We start from the raw sequence: 12,938 nt of genomic DNA on the forward strand, positions 1-12,938 counted from the left end.
TTAAAATGTTTATAAATGAAATGTCACAATATAAACTATACTTAAAATCCCTAAACAGTCTTAAAATATTGAAACTTTTTAATACCCTAAACTGCTTAATTTATCTTTTAGTTATTTATTGAGTTTAAATTTTATTTTGTCATTTATTTATCTTATTTACCCCTAGCAGATATTATCGTTAAGGAATGAATTAATTTGTTCTATTTGCACTGACACATGCAAAAAAGTTTGTTTGGAAAAAAAAAAAAATCACAATTCATCCTTTCAATTTCTGTAAAATTAAAGCGACTTTTTTTTTTATCTTGTTGATAACATTTTTATACCCTTTTTATGACGTAATCTCGCAGCCGTTTTTCCCAGGAGAGGGCGTGGCTTGCTGACGCATTGCGGCTCCCTCCCCAGTGCGTAAACGCAGAAAGAGAGGGGCACGGCGGCGCGCGCGTGCGCGCGTTTGGGCATGTGTGTGTGCGTACTTCTGTGCGCGCGCGCGCGTTTTCTCCGGCTCACCTCGCAGCAGCAGCCGGAGCGGCAGTGTGCGTGTGGGCTCGAGCCGGAGCTGAAGCATCCGGGCCGTGCTGTGACGGCAGAGATGCGGCGCAGGTAGACGCGACATGCGGACACAGCGGCTCGTCTCCTCGCTGATAACATGCTGAAAAGATCGGGTTTTGTGTTTGTTTTGAAATGGCGGCGCTGAGGTGAGCAGCTCCGGGCTCCGTCCGCTCGCCTGCCGGCGTAGTGCGCACTCTTTTCTCGCTGGTCTGCCAGGGCAGAGAGCCAACAGAAGACACACAAAATAAATCCGCTTTTTGTTCTTTTTTTCTACCGATTATTGTTGGAGGGATCATGACGACGGGGCAGGACGAGAGCTCAGTCCGCGTGGCGCTGAGGTAAGTCTCTTCACGTGTCTGTTAATTTGACCATAAAGCGCTAAATGCGGAGCTATCTTAATTGCCCGGTGCCACCTGTCAGTCAGCGCCGCGGGCCGCGAACACCTGCAGCTCATCACAGACACTGAATGGACCACATCAGATCAGCCTCGTTTGCAGTGACCCACTTCCTCCCGGCACCACTTGCTGCTGCTGCTGCTGCTTGGGAGGTCACATTTTTGGTGTGTTTGATGTTCACGTGCGTTTGGACAGAGATGGTGAAAATCCCAAAGCATCACAGCCACCGCTCAGGTGCATCTTCAGCACGCACAGAAAGACGGAAAACGAGGGTGTGAGAGGGAGACAGTCAGCCTGTGTTTCCACCTCCTGCAGAGCGACACTTAATCAATGAGAGCAGAGCTTCACTGACAGCCAGGGTTCAAGGAAAGCACAGCGGAGCGTTCAGAGCAGCTCCTTCTCTTTGTGTCTGATCCCAGCCCGGTCCGATCAATCCAGGCCTGGAACAGAACCAGAACCAGGCTCCCTCTCCTCTGATTTCATGTAGATAAAGAGTGCTGTGATGCTGAAGGAGGCCGCTCCCACCCAGCTGGTGAGGTGGCACAGAGGCATGATGGGACGCCGAGTCGCTCCCTCAAAGCCTCTTTTGTATCTCCTCTTAAAGATTTGATTGACGAACCTTGAAAGTGATCCACAGCTGCAACAGTGTTGCTCATATGTTGTCTCTTTCCTTTGTGTAGTTTTACATTTGCTCGTGATATTATTCAAACCTGTTCACAAAAGTGCATCATCACTGTGAGTGCACATGATGCACAGCGTCCTGATGCATTTAGATGCTGCATTTGATAAATAGATAAATAAGGAAGTGACCATATGAACCACACAGTTCCTTTGTCCTTCTGTTTTGATAAGTACACATCTAAGATGGACCACAGACACTGAATAGCCGACGCCCACTAAATAAATACAGGAATGGGCTTTGAATGCCAGTGCCGTTAATCAGAACAATATTGGTCCAAGTCTCCGTGCCTCCGTCTGATAGGTCACATTTCACAGGAAGTCATCTGCGATGTGTTTATTTTGCACGTTCGTGTGGTGATGATGATGAAAATATGATTTATTGATCGGCACTAATGCTTGTGTGGTTTCACTGGTGGTTTGTTTTAAACTCGGAGGATATGATGTCATGTTAAGACCAAGCATCAACCATCAGTGATGTCATCAACCATCAGTGATGTCATCAACCATCAATGATGTCATCGTTGGTTTGTGAACGTTATGAATCCTCCAGTTCAGATTCTGTCCGTCACCATCTTGCTAGTTCGGAGCAGTGTGGAGCAGGAAGTGACCATATTTGGACGAGCTGGGGGAGGAGCCAGCGGTGGATCTGACCGATCTGATCGGAAACCTGACGATACTACGTCCCGCCCACCGATAGCTGTAACCTGACTGCACCACAGGCCTGTCAATCAAACAGACACGCCCCCAAAAACAGGTGTTCTTGAATCTTCTTTTCTAATGAATGAGGGATTATTTTCAGATGGACCTCCAGAAAACTAAGAAGAAGGAGTGACTTTAGCTAACAACACCGAGATAACTGATGGACACATTTTATTCACTTTGGATTTGATGAGAGAAGTTGAATGGGAGTCTATGGAGCCGGAGGCTTTTTGGAGCCGACCTCTAGTGGCACTCGCTGGGATTGCAGCTGAAGACACTTCTGGATCGGAACCATTTTCAGAGCCAGAAGCTACGAACTCTTTTTTTTCTTCAAGTTTTAAGACATTTTCCTGCAGCAGTTTGTTTTAGCAGAGACCCACAGCTGCTTTCTAATGATGCTGTTTCATACCAACATTTCCTGAAGCTGCACTGTTAGAATAAACACCTGCTGCTTGGTGCTGAACAATAAAAAAAAAGATACTGCAGTTTTACCTCAAATCTGTGGTACCATTAGTACTATTATTGTCCTGGAGGGGAGGAAATACATATAAATATGACAATAGATGCAATAGACTCTTGCACTGTTGTGTTGGATTTTTATTTATATATACTGAACATTTTTACATTTTTATCTATCTAAACACATTTGATATCAAATAGCAACAGTTTGCACAAAAACTGAACATTACATCTGATCAAAGCACGTAACCTTGTTTCTAATTTCACACACGTGTGTAAAAAAAAGTATAATTGTCATGGATGCTGTTTCCGACTACACTTCTCTCAATTATGGCACAGAGCAAAAATGTAAGTGGGAGTATAAATACATGCTTCGGCTGTAAGTATGTGTTTGAGATGACTTGCACTTTCTAAGAGAGTCCGTCTGAAAGCGTGCAAGAAGTCCGGAGAGCGTTCATTCAGCGAGAGGTGGATGTTTCGTGTTGTGGTTCCAGGAACTAAAATTACAGCTCTGATTTTAGCGAACTACATTACATACAGTCTGTAAAACCAGTTATTTGTAAAAAAAAAAAAAAAAAACTCCCCAGAAAAGCCCAGTTAATCTCTCTCGCGAAGTAATGATGCCTGTAAAACCAGCACGGAGAGGTTTCCTGTTGTCGTCGGTGACACGCAGCCCGTCTGATCGGAGTTTTAACCGCCACCGAATTATTTGTTGACAAGTCTCCCACTGGAGAGTTCATTCGCTCACAGACCCAACTAGCCTCCACATATTTGGGTGTGCTCACGCAGTGTGTGTGTGTGTGTGTGTGTGTGTGTGTGTGTGTGTGTGTGTGTGTGTGTGTGTGTGTGTGTGTGTGTGAGAGAACAAAAGGCCTGAATGGAAACAGCGTTGAGCTTATCTTGCTCGCCAGCGGTTTCAAAGTGTAGTTTAAGCCCTAATGTTTGAATCCCGATTGCGTGCTCCTCTAACGGGGGTTGCTTTAGGGACCGAGGGTTCCACTTGAGGGGTTTTTACTCGGTTTAAGACCCCCCCGAGCTTATCTGAACAGAGGCTGTCCTGTTCCTTCAGACTCCCACAAAGGATCTCAAAGCTCAAAACATTTGCTTTTATGGTGCGCGTGTGTCAGCAGTGTGTGTTTGCCGGTTTGCAGAGCTGCAGAGCTGCAGAGTCCACATCAGTGTATGGATCCAACTGTATACTCGGCTTATTTGCACAGTGAGACGTCACAATAGTTGTTGAGTGGAAGGTGTAGGTTGAGGGGAAGGGCTCGGTTGAACTGAGGACTTACTGAACCTGCCTGCTGAGGCTCTTGACTACAATATGACAAACAGAAAGCACCTATCAATGGTTTTCTAGGTGGTGACAGACGTGTGTGCTGCATTTGAACTGTTGCCAAGCAAAATAATGAGACGCATCAAGAATGTTTTCCGTCTCCCTGTAAGGACTTGTTTATAATGACGTGTAGCTGAAGGGCACAACAATGACGATAATGACATTAAATAGGTCCCGAAACCTCTTAAGGCTTAAGTTACAGGCGCACTTTAATGTAATGACGTGGAGGCATGCAGCGACTGGTATAAGTGGCTCAGTCTAAGCCCCCCAGGTCGGAGCTACCGCGTCGGCAGGGTTGAAAAATCTTGTTAAAATGAGCTGCATGATTAGAGCAGATATCTACTATTACTTAACGACCAGAACGGGCCTCGAGTCAGCTGACGAGACACAACAGCTGACAATAGCTGGAGGAGGAGGAGGAGGGGAGTGAGGGGTGTGTGACAGAGGCGAAGGGGGCCTCTGGAGTGGGAGGAGGAGTGAGGTGAAAAACTGCTAAAAGAGAGAATAGACGAGGCCACCGGCAAAGTACAGAATCATCTGTTGGAGTTGTGCAGATATTCTCCCTATGCTTGTTTTAAAGTCTTACATCAAAGTTCTTTCAGGATTTATATCCCAAAATGTCCTTTTCTGAACAAAAAACATGGAGAAATGTTGTAATCCAGTTCAACAGGACGGTGTTTGTTGGGGCAGAAAGTGCCGGCAGGCCGGGCCCGGCCGTGAGGGCTGGCGGAGGACCGGTGGGAGCTCAGATCGTAGACGTTCAGATGCGTGCTCGTCGCCCATGGCAACACCGTGCAAACACAAAAAAACCTCAGACGGGTTTAAAGCCTCCGGACCTCCTGCTTTGTTCGCGTCCACTGAGCCGAGCCGGTCTGTCGGGAGGTAGCCGCCGACCCACGGGCCTGGGAATCTGTCTGTGGATGAATCTCCCGTTGTTCAGAGGACTGTGAGCTTCTTACAGCTCAACACTTCATATGAAACACACAATAAAGCTTTCATGTGGTCAGATATTCAACCTGAACATGAATCCTTCTGTCAGTGAAAATAAGTGAGAGGCTGGATGTAACTTTAATGTATAACTTATTCTCTGCAGGTGAAAATCTATCTATCATGATATGATACCAGAATGTGATGGTGTGGTTGTGTTTTCCCATCAGCCACCATTCTGACAATAAGTTAAAGGTTTTTGTCGTCTTTTAACAGAAACACTTTAGTGTTTAGTTTTAACTTCTCGAACATTAGGTTTTACTCCTTTTTATTTGTTCTGAGTAAAAAAAAAATGCTTTAGCAAGGAGTGACTTTAGCTAACAACACCGAGATAACTGATGGACACATTTGATTCACTTTGGATTTGATGAGAGAAGTTGAATGGGAGTCTATGGAGCCGGAGGCTTTTTGGAGCCGACCTCTAGTGGCACTCGCTGGTATTGCAGCTGAAGACACTTCTGGATCGGAACCATTTTACAGACCCGGAAGCTACGAACACTTTTATATCCAGTCGGTGGTCCAAAATGTAAAATGTAAACCTCTGCTTGGATGCTTCTGTACGGTGAGCAGCAGTCGATTGTCTGCAGGTTAAATCTTCCTCGCTGCCTCCGGGGAGTCTGGATGAGTCTCTCCTGCTTTGTGTAGCGCGATGAAGACTGTTGTGCTGCGACCTGCGTGCCCTCCGTGCAGATCCACATGCTTTTATTAAAGAAAGACCCTGAAGGGAACTTTCATCGCGCTGTATTACATCTCCTCACATGCCACTTGTCTTCTCAAGTGTTAGCCAAAGTGTGAAAGTGCTATCCAAGTCAGCCAGACAGAAGCTTTGAATAACACCTACTTTGCCTGCAGCGCTGGTTGAAGGAGGCGTGCGCTCTGAGCGAGGAAGCTGCAGCTCTGAATAGACTCGGGTCATTACAGGCGAACACAACAGGCCCACATCACTGGGTTTTTATGGTTGTACTGTGAGTGAGTGAGTGTCCTCAGGCCAGTACGACTTCATACTGCTGATAAAGTCCACTCATAGTGTCAAACACTCTTCTAAGTGCAGCACTTAACTAAGATTACAGTCGCTGGTTAGTCAGTGAAACGTCAACAGATCGGGACAAACAAGTTTCCAGAACTTGACGTGACGTCTTTGAATTGTTTCTTTTGTCCAAAAATGTGGTCTGAAGGTCTTCACACACGGGGACGTTGTTTTCTTTTGTTTTTTAAACTTCAATATCTTTATTGTCATTGTTGCTGTTTTTGTCATCAGTACTTTGATGCAGGATGCAAATATAAAATTCCCTTTTTTTCCCCAGAAGAAAGTCAGTTCTTCTGAGTTCATCAAATTTTTTCTGTTGTTCACTGGCCATGCCCCCAATGTACCCAAAGACATTTAATTCAAACAACACAGAAAATAAATGCTTCCAACGAGTGTTCAACATTTCTGATGGATGAATGACTTCATGATGAATCACTGTTTCTCAGAATTGTTGCTGACTTTTTTTTTCAGCCCTTTATGTCCATTCTTTCCTTTTTGTCCATTTTTCATCTCCAGACTTGATCATTTTATTAATGGTTTAAGTCAGTTATCAAGCAAACATGATCAGCATTATTTCATTCCAGCTTCAGACACATGAAGAGTCATTTTTCTCTTATATCATTGTGAATTAAATATCTTTGGGGTTTTGGTCCAACAAAACAAGCAGTTTAAAGACTTCCCCTCCAGGAAAAATCTGCAGATTATGAGATAAATGTGAAGTTGTTGCAGCTCCGACAGTCATCCAACGTTTTGTCATCGGACTCAAGACCGTCTCTGCAGCAGGACTACAATTATTACACTTTCAAATGATCGTTAATAAGTGGTTTCCATGGCGACAGGCTGTCCTGTAACCCAGTAATTTGAGTGTAACCCAGATAGATTTCCAGGGTTTTGGCCACCGTGACCTCCCTCTATAGACAGAAGGCTCTTCCACTCCAAGATGATACTAAGCTTAGCCGCCACTGAAGCTCAACTTGCCCCAGAATAGCCTCCCCACCGGCCGGCCGCAACATTTCTGGAAGACCTCAGTTATCTTTAACGCGACCCGAGGAGTCAGCGCATTTCTGCCAGATGCATGTGCAGCGCTGCAGCGTGCCGTCGGGAGGGGGGTGGGGGGTCCACATGTTTGTGACAGGGAACCTACTACCTACTGTACTTCCTCCTCTCTGTCCTTCATTACGAGGCTCTCAGGAAACGAGCTGCTCACGCAGGAGAAAGTGGATGTAATTATAGAGCAGCGCAGCGTCCACACCCTTCAAACCGGCTCTGATGTCGGCCTCTGCTGCACTTTACTGTCCTCCATTTTAGGGCCCGAGCACCGAGTGGTGTGAAGACCCTATTATCATGCAAGGATATTATTATTATTCCGCGTGTGGGCGTGGCCAAGTGGCACGCTTAACTGCAGCCCCCGCAGCTACTTTTTCCCGCATGTACGAAATTTGGTGGACATGTGTATCAATCCTAGATCTACAAAAAAGTCTCTTGGCACCATGACCTCAACGCAACAGGAAGTCGGCCATTTTTAATTTAGTGGCCACTTTTGGGGATTTGCACGTGTTGTACGTTAACAAACTCGTCTTACAAAATTCCTCAGACCGGCTTCCAATTTGGGATGAAAAGTTATTATAGAAAATGTTTTTCCGTCAGACGGTGTGCCCGTGCTGCGGCGGCCATTTTGAGCATTTTTGCCATAAAACTATATGTTGCTGTAACGTTAATGTACGTTGTCAGATCATCCGCAAATTTTTAATGTTTGATAAAAGTGCCGGACGGAAGACATGTGCACGGTCATATTCAGTCACAGTGATAGCGCCACCTAGTGGCAGCAGGTTAAACGGATCCACCTCAAATCAGGTCTCGTACACCGACGTCTCGCTGGCTCCCCGACGGGTCTGCGTATCACTGCTTGGAGTTTTAATTTGTTCTTTTATTTTCCTCCTCGTCACTTTAGTTTACCCTCCAGTCTCCCACAGTCTGATGATGATGATGATGATGGTGGCTCTTCCTCGCCGTGCAGATCTGTCCAGTTAAGGGCTCGGCTCAAACCGATGATGTCTAAATGTGGAACCGGTGCCACAAATAGGACGTGGATGTAACTTAACTTCCATCATCAAACTGCCAACAGAGCGTCACAAATAGGAGTCAGACGGTCACAAATAGCTGTGTTTGCATAGCGAGCTGCCAACTTGTTATTTATGTCAGCAGACTATCTGTACGGTTGATGGGGGCAGATGTGTTGTCACTATAAAGAGAGCTGTTTTTTATTCATGTCAGTTGTGATCTGAAAGCTTACATCGAAAATGAATCAGATGTCACTGCTCTAATTTGGATGATTCATGTTTCACCTCCACTTTTTTTCAGTTGAGCATTCAGCTCAGTGTTTTTTTTTTTTTTTAAAAATCTAAAATGTGTATATTATATATTTGATAACATAAGTTAGTAACCATGAATGTAAATTATCAAGGCTGATGTTCCAGTTTTACTTCCCGCCGGTTTTGTCATGTCGCTGTTCAACCCGGTATCACGGCAAAACGTAAAATAGACACGCCGGTCACACTGTAGCAAAACGTGACATGGCCACGCTTTGCCTTGTCTCGGCGTGACTGTTTCACATTTTGCTGTAGCGGACGAAAATGAAATGAAAAACATAGGTCACATGATCCTTTGTTACGTTACTTTTACGTGCGTGACAGTTTCACGCTTACAAAATGTGAAACTGTCACGCCTAGAGAGGCCAAAGCGTGGCTATCTCATGTTTTGTGTGTTTATTTCACGCTTAATCATTTAAAAGCAGAACCAGAGCATGAAAATTAAAAAAACAGCCACCCAGAGTGTATATCGGACAATATGCAGTCTGGATACAGCTGGAGGTGCCAACAGAAGTAAAGACTGACATGTAGTTACCTCAGCTGCCTTGACCCTCCTCCTAAAAAGGCACAAATAGTTTTCCAGGTCAGATTTTCACCTCTGGAAGCCAGAAGGTCTCACAGGAAGAAGTCAGCTGCTGAAACCACAGCTGGAGAAAAGGAGCCACGACTTCCTGAACGGGACCGATTCTCCAAAAGTCTTCAGTTTTATTCTGAATCACTTGAGCTGGAATCTGATCAGTGATTATTGATCTGACTGATTGATCTGCCCGTGTGCAGGATAAGACGGTATAAACGATCCATTTACACTCAGAAACATTCATACATTTACAAAGAAGACATCGATACATAATTGTAAATATTCATAAATGACAAAACACATTTGTCATGTTAGTTATTTTTAATAGTACGTTTGAAACTATTACAAGCAACATGACTTCATTTGACTCCTGTTCTTGCCGAGTTGCAGTATGTGAAACCGCCTCAGGCATTCGAGAGTTAAACAGCTTTTCAGTTTATTAAAAGTGTGATCGGCCTACTGCAGGTTGTGTAACAAAAATGTCACACTCCACATCTGTCAGTCATCTTTATGGTCAGTCCTTTTTACTCTGTGATGTCAGAAAATGGTGCAAAATTGCCTTTTTATTTTTCAGGGTGATGACTTACCTTAGAGAAATGACTCCCACTCAGGTTGGACTAATACAACTATAAATTCTGACTTTAAATCTTTAAAAAAAAGAGCTGCAACAATTAGTTCTGGATCAGATGATCTGTCGACGCTCCTTCCTGTCAGACAGTCTTTCACCTGAAACTCAGGCACTGTGTAGATGAGCTCCACCGCCCGCCGGCATCAGGCAGCAGCTGTCTAAATCTACATATTCATGAGCTGGCGGTAATTTGAAATCTTGCCACAGGTGTGAACACCCAGAGTGGGCAGAGTCTTTGTGTTGATTGGCCCCCTGCTGGCAAATAATGTCAGAGATGGAGATGCAAACAGTTAACTGGAGCTGAGGCGGCTTCCACTGCTTCAAGAACGCTGTGTTTACCCAACCTGTTATCTTCTTTCTGGATTGAACCGACACACACACACACACACACACACACACACACACACACACACACACACACACACACACACACACACACACACACACGTTCCTCGGGGAGCTTTGTGCCGGCGGTTGACACAGAGATGGATTCCTGTGTCAACACACAGTTCAATGACACGACAGTCGAGGCTTCATTATGTAGCAGTTGAATGGAGGTTGTTGTTGTTTTTAACAAACTGTTATTAATTTCCTTCTCTAGAAAATTGTATGAAATCACATTTATTTTTCTGTCCATGTGCTCAGTTGTCTGGTTTGAAAAGGTTGAGACTGGTTTCACAGTCACGGTTGATATCACTCAGTCTTTGCATCCTGGATGGAGAGACTTCTTCATGCCACAGCATAAATCAAATGCTGCCTGCTATACTGCACACAATCCATTACAAATAACATTTTTGTGAGTCTTGGAAAGCTTTTGAAAAAGCATTTAAACATTTTTTACAGTATTTGCATGCTATCTGGTCCTTTATGCAACAATCAAACAGCAATCAAACAATTCTAAATAAATTATGCACTAAAACACGTTTCTGATGTTTAATTCTGCAGCTTCGGCATCACTTTTAATGAAGTAATATTACACGAGAGGGTGATGTTTTAAAGTCTTCGCTGTTGTGCCAATAACGACGTTAAAGCATCACCCTCCAGTGTAATACTGCGATCATACAACAAGTTACCAACTAAATAAACATGTAATCTAAATGTTTTCACATTGTGGAGCAACTCACTCTAAAATATAAAACTTTTTGTTTGTGCGATGACCGTTTCCATGGCAACACATAGGGTATGACTAACAACTGGAGGACAATCAGTCCCTTCAGTAGACTCTTATGTAACCTACGCAATCACTACTCCAGGAAGTAGTCGGACCCTTAGCAACCACCTAGCAACAGAGAGGATTTCTAGTCTCCAACTGAATAAATACAGAACACAGAAACACTAAACTGATCAGCTAGTTCAGTCTGGTTGGAACAAAGATATCTGATGAACAAAGATATCTGATGAACAAAGATATCTGGTGAACAAAGATATCCATGGACGAGCACCGTGTTGTGTGTTCAAACCAAACTGGTCCAGCTAGCCGCCGCTAGGATTTGACCAAATGTGTCATTTAATAGACCTATAACAAGTAGAAACTACATTATATTACATATATGACATTATATTCTAATTCTATTTTCCCATTGAGGAGGTGGAGTGATGTTTGTAGTGATGAGCACGGTGTGATGTCGTGATGATTTGTTCCAGATGTTCAGTTGACCAATCAGATCTCTGGGGCGGAGCTACTTATTATTTTATAATGTGTATCATGTCTATGGAGATGATGACAGTTAAACTGCTCATCATTGTAACCTGTTTTTTTTTTTTTAAAGATCAGCTGATGTCACACGAGACGCTCGGCATCATTACTGTTCCAGATCTATATTAGTGATGCTTTAAGTGTACGGTAAGAGTTTATTTGTTGTGCTCGATGATCCAAATTTAATTAAACACGTCTTATATTAGGTGTGTGTGTGTGTGTGTGTGTGTGTGTGTGTGTGTGTGTGTGTGTGTGTGTGTGTGTGTGTGTTAGTGTTTCCACTCCTGAAAAGGATGCATCCTTCATAGCTGACTAGTGAGACCAGATGGAGTCTGAACCAGGTCAGAAAAACAAGGAGGCATTAAAAACATGGTCAGGTTTCGTTTACGGGATAATCAGGAGGGAAAAGGATCCACTTTCTTCTCTGTGGCCGAGTTCACAGCAGACTAACTCTTCAGTCAGATTTGTTGTGGTGGATGTGAGCAGACAGATTTCAGAGTTTACAGCGATGAGGTGACGGACAGAAAGGTTTGACTGTCTTGGCAACGTGACTCTAAATGAACCTGCAGCTCAGCTTTACAGAGTTTTTTTTACACCTTGTTGTCGTGGAAACGTAGCAAGCTGCTGAATTCATTGCTGCCGACGGCCACTAATAATTTCACCACGTTTCCCTGCTGTTCAGTGTGAATAACATCGTCATCAGAATCTGCTGAAAGTATTAACATCATAAAGTAAGTGTTTAAAAAAACCCCGACTTTATTAGCAATAACTCCTCATTTACAGTCAGAAAGTCTCTGCTCCTGTTTTCATCTCCAAATAAAACTCTGTTCACCGGAGAAACAGGAACAAGAGGAGAAACAGGAAGTGAAATGTGTTCTTCACATTAAATTGATGTGATTAAATGTTTATGATCAGAGGAAGTGATTCCATATTACTGGATGTTAAATGAGTTTTCTCCACACGTCCAGTTGTCAGAGACGTCTCTTTGTTTGTTTCATCCAGCAGGTCTATGTGTTGAATGAACATGAATTAAACAGCATCTAAAGCTCTTATTTTGACAGCTGATGTAGTCCTTGTTTCTATATTCCAGTCACAGACGGTCTGTTCTGGAAACATACGCAGTTTATAGGACCTTTTAGGACCTTTTAGGACCTTTTAGCAGCTTTTAGGAGCTTTTAGGAGCTTTTATCTCCACGGTTCTTTAAGTTCAATAAATACATAAAAAAAGATGAGAACTAAAATATTTCTGTGATGTGCAGCAGGATTATTATCACAGGAAGTGATGACAGATTTATTCCTCTATCAGGTAGTGCTAAGAAAGCAATTACATTTTTTTGTCTTGCAATTTTTTCTAATTCCCGCGATTTTACGTAAAAAAAAATCTGTCGCAGAAACAAATATTTTTGATCACAAAAATCACAAAAAAACTCCCGGAGGGATGAAATAGAAGAACAGGTCGACATCCGTCCAGCAGTCACGGTTTTCCTCTCCATGTCGACAGCTCCAGATGATCCCTGACTGACACCTCCTGTTGCCTA

At 43.6% G+C, this 12,938-nt stretch overlaps 1 protein-coding gene across 7 annotated transcripts in view; it reads left to right on the forward strand.

Moving 5' to 3' along the window:
• Positions 1–525: 525 nt before the first annotated feature.
• The window catches only part of kif21a (kinesin family member 21A), a 57,589-nt gene continuing 45,176 nt past the window's right edge, over positions 526–12,938 (forward strand). For all 7 annotated transcript variants that reach the window (XM_069714477.1, XM_069714482.1, XM_069714479.1 and 4 more), the window contains exon 1: positions 526–887. In XM_069714477.1, the coding sequence (XP_069570578.1) occupies positions 844–887 (44 nt within the window). In that variant the 5' untranslated portion in view covers positions 526–843. The remainder of the gene's footprint in view (positions 888–12,938) is intronic.

Source organism: Brachyistius frenatus, unplaced genomic scaffold (genome assembly GCF_029030835.1).
Source record: "Brachyistius frenatus isolate BFR_SWC_R1_liver_20210118 unplaced genomic scaffold, ASM2903083v1 Contig_131, whole genome shotgun sequence".
Lineage (NCBI taxonomy): Eukaryota > Metazoa > Chordata > Actinopteri > Embiotocidae > Brachyistius > Brachyistius frenatus.